This window comes from Gavialis gangeticus, unplaced genomic scaffold, assembly GCF_001723915.1.
Source record: "Gavialis gangeticus isolate Ggan-Ray unplaced genomic scaffold, GavGan_comp1, whole genome shotgun sequence".
NCBI classification, from domain to species: Eukaryota; Metazoa; Chordata; order Crocodylia; family Gavialidae; genus Gavialis; species Gavialis gangeticus.
The window spans coordinates 1,477,187-1,477,629 of record NW_017728960.1 but is presented as its reverse complement, the minus strand read 5'-3'; the positions used below and the strand labels follow the sequence as shown (position 1 = coordinate 1,477,629).

The following is a 443-nucleotide window of genomic DNA, read 5'->3' as shown; positions in this document are numbered from 1 at the left end:
CCCCCCCCCCCCCCCCCACAGACACACCTGTTTCACAGCAACAACTCACCTGTCTCACAGGTGTGTCCCCCATAGCCTGGCAGGCAGACACAACTGATGCCCACCTCCTCCTCACTGCAGGTCCCACCATTCAGGCAGGGGTTTGGGATGCAGTCCTCTGGAAGAACAGGCATGCAGTGAAGCTAGCAGCTAGGCAGGATCCCCCCCCACCTCAAATCCCACCAGGGCCTCGAGTCCAGGGGTCCACAGAGGAGGTGCTAGGCAGACCAGGGGGGTGCTCAAGTTCTCTTACACACCCACACACACTCACAGATTATGCATGTGCTCATGGTGCTACTGTCCCAAAACTGAGGACCCCCTCAAAACTACCTTGCACCTGGGCTTCTTGCAGACTTGTCACACTGTGGCTACCTCTCCTTTCATCTGCCTGGGCCGGGGTGGGG

General features: G+C 59.1%; 1 protein-coding gene across 4 annotated transcripts in view; it reads right to left on the bottom strand.

Moving 5' to 3' along the window:
* The window catches only part of BCAN (brevican), a 56,288-nt gene that overhangs the window by 10,126 nt on the left and 45,719 nt on the right, over positions 1 to 443 (bottom strand). For all 4 annotated transcript variants that reach the window (XM_019520479.1, XM_019520400.1, XM_019520637.1 and 1 more), the window contains one exon: positions 50 to 157. In XM_019520479.1, coding sequence (XP_019376024.1) covers positions 50 to 157 — 108 coding nt within the window. The remainder of the gene's footprint in view (positions 1 to 49; positions 158 to 443) is intronic.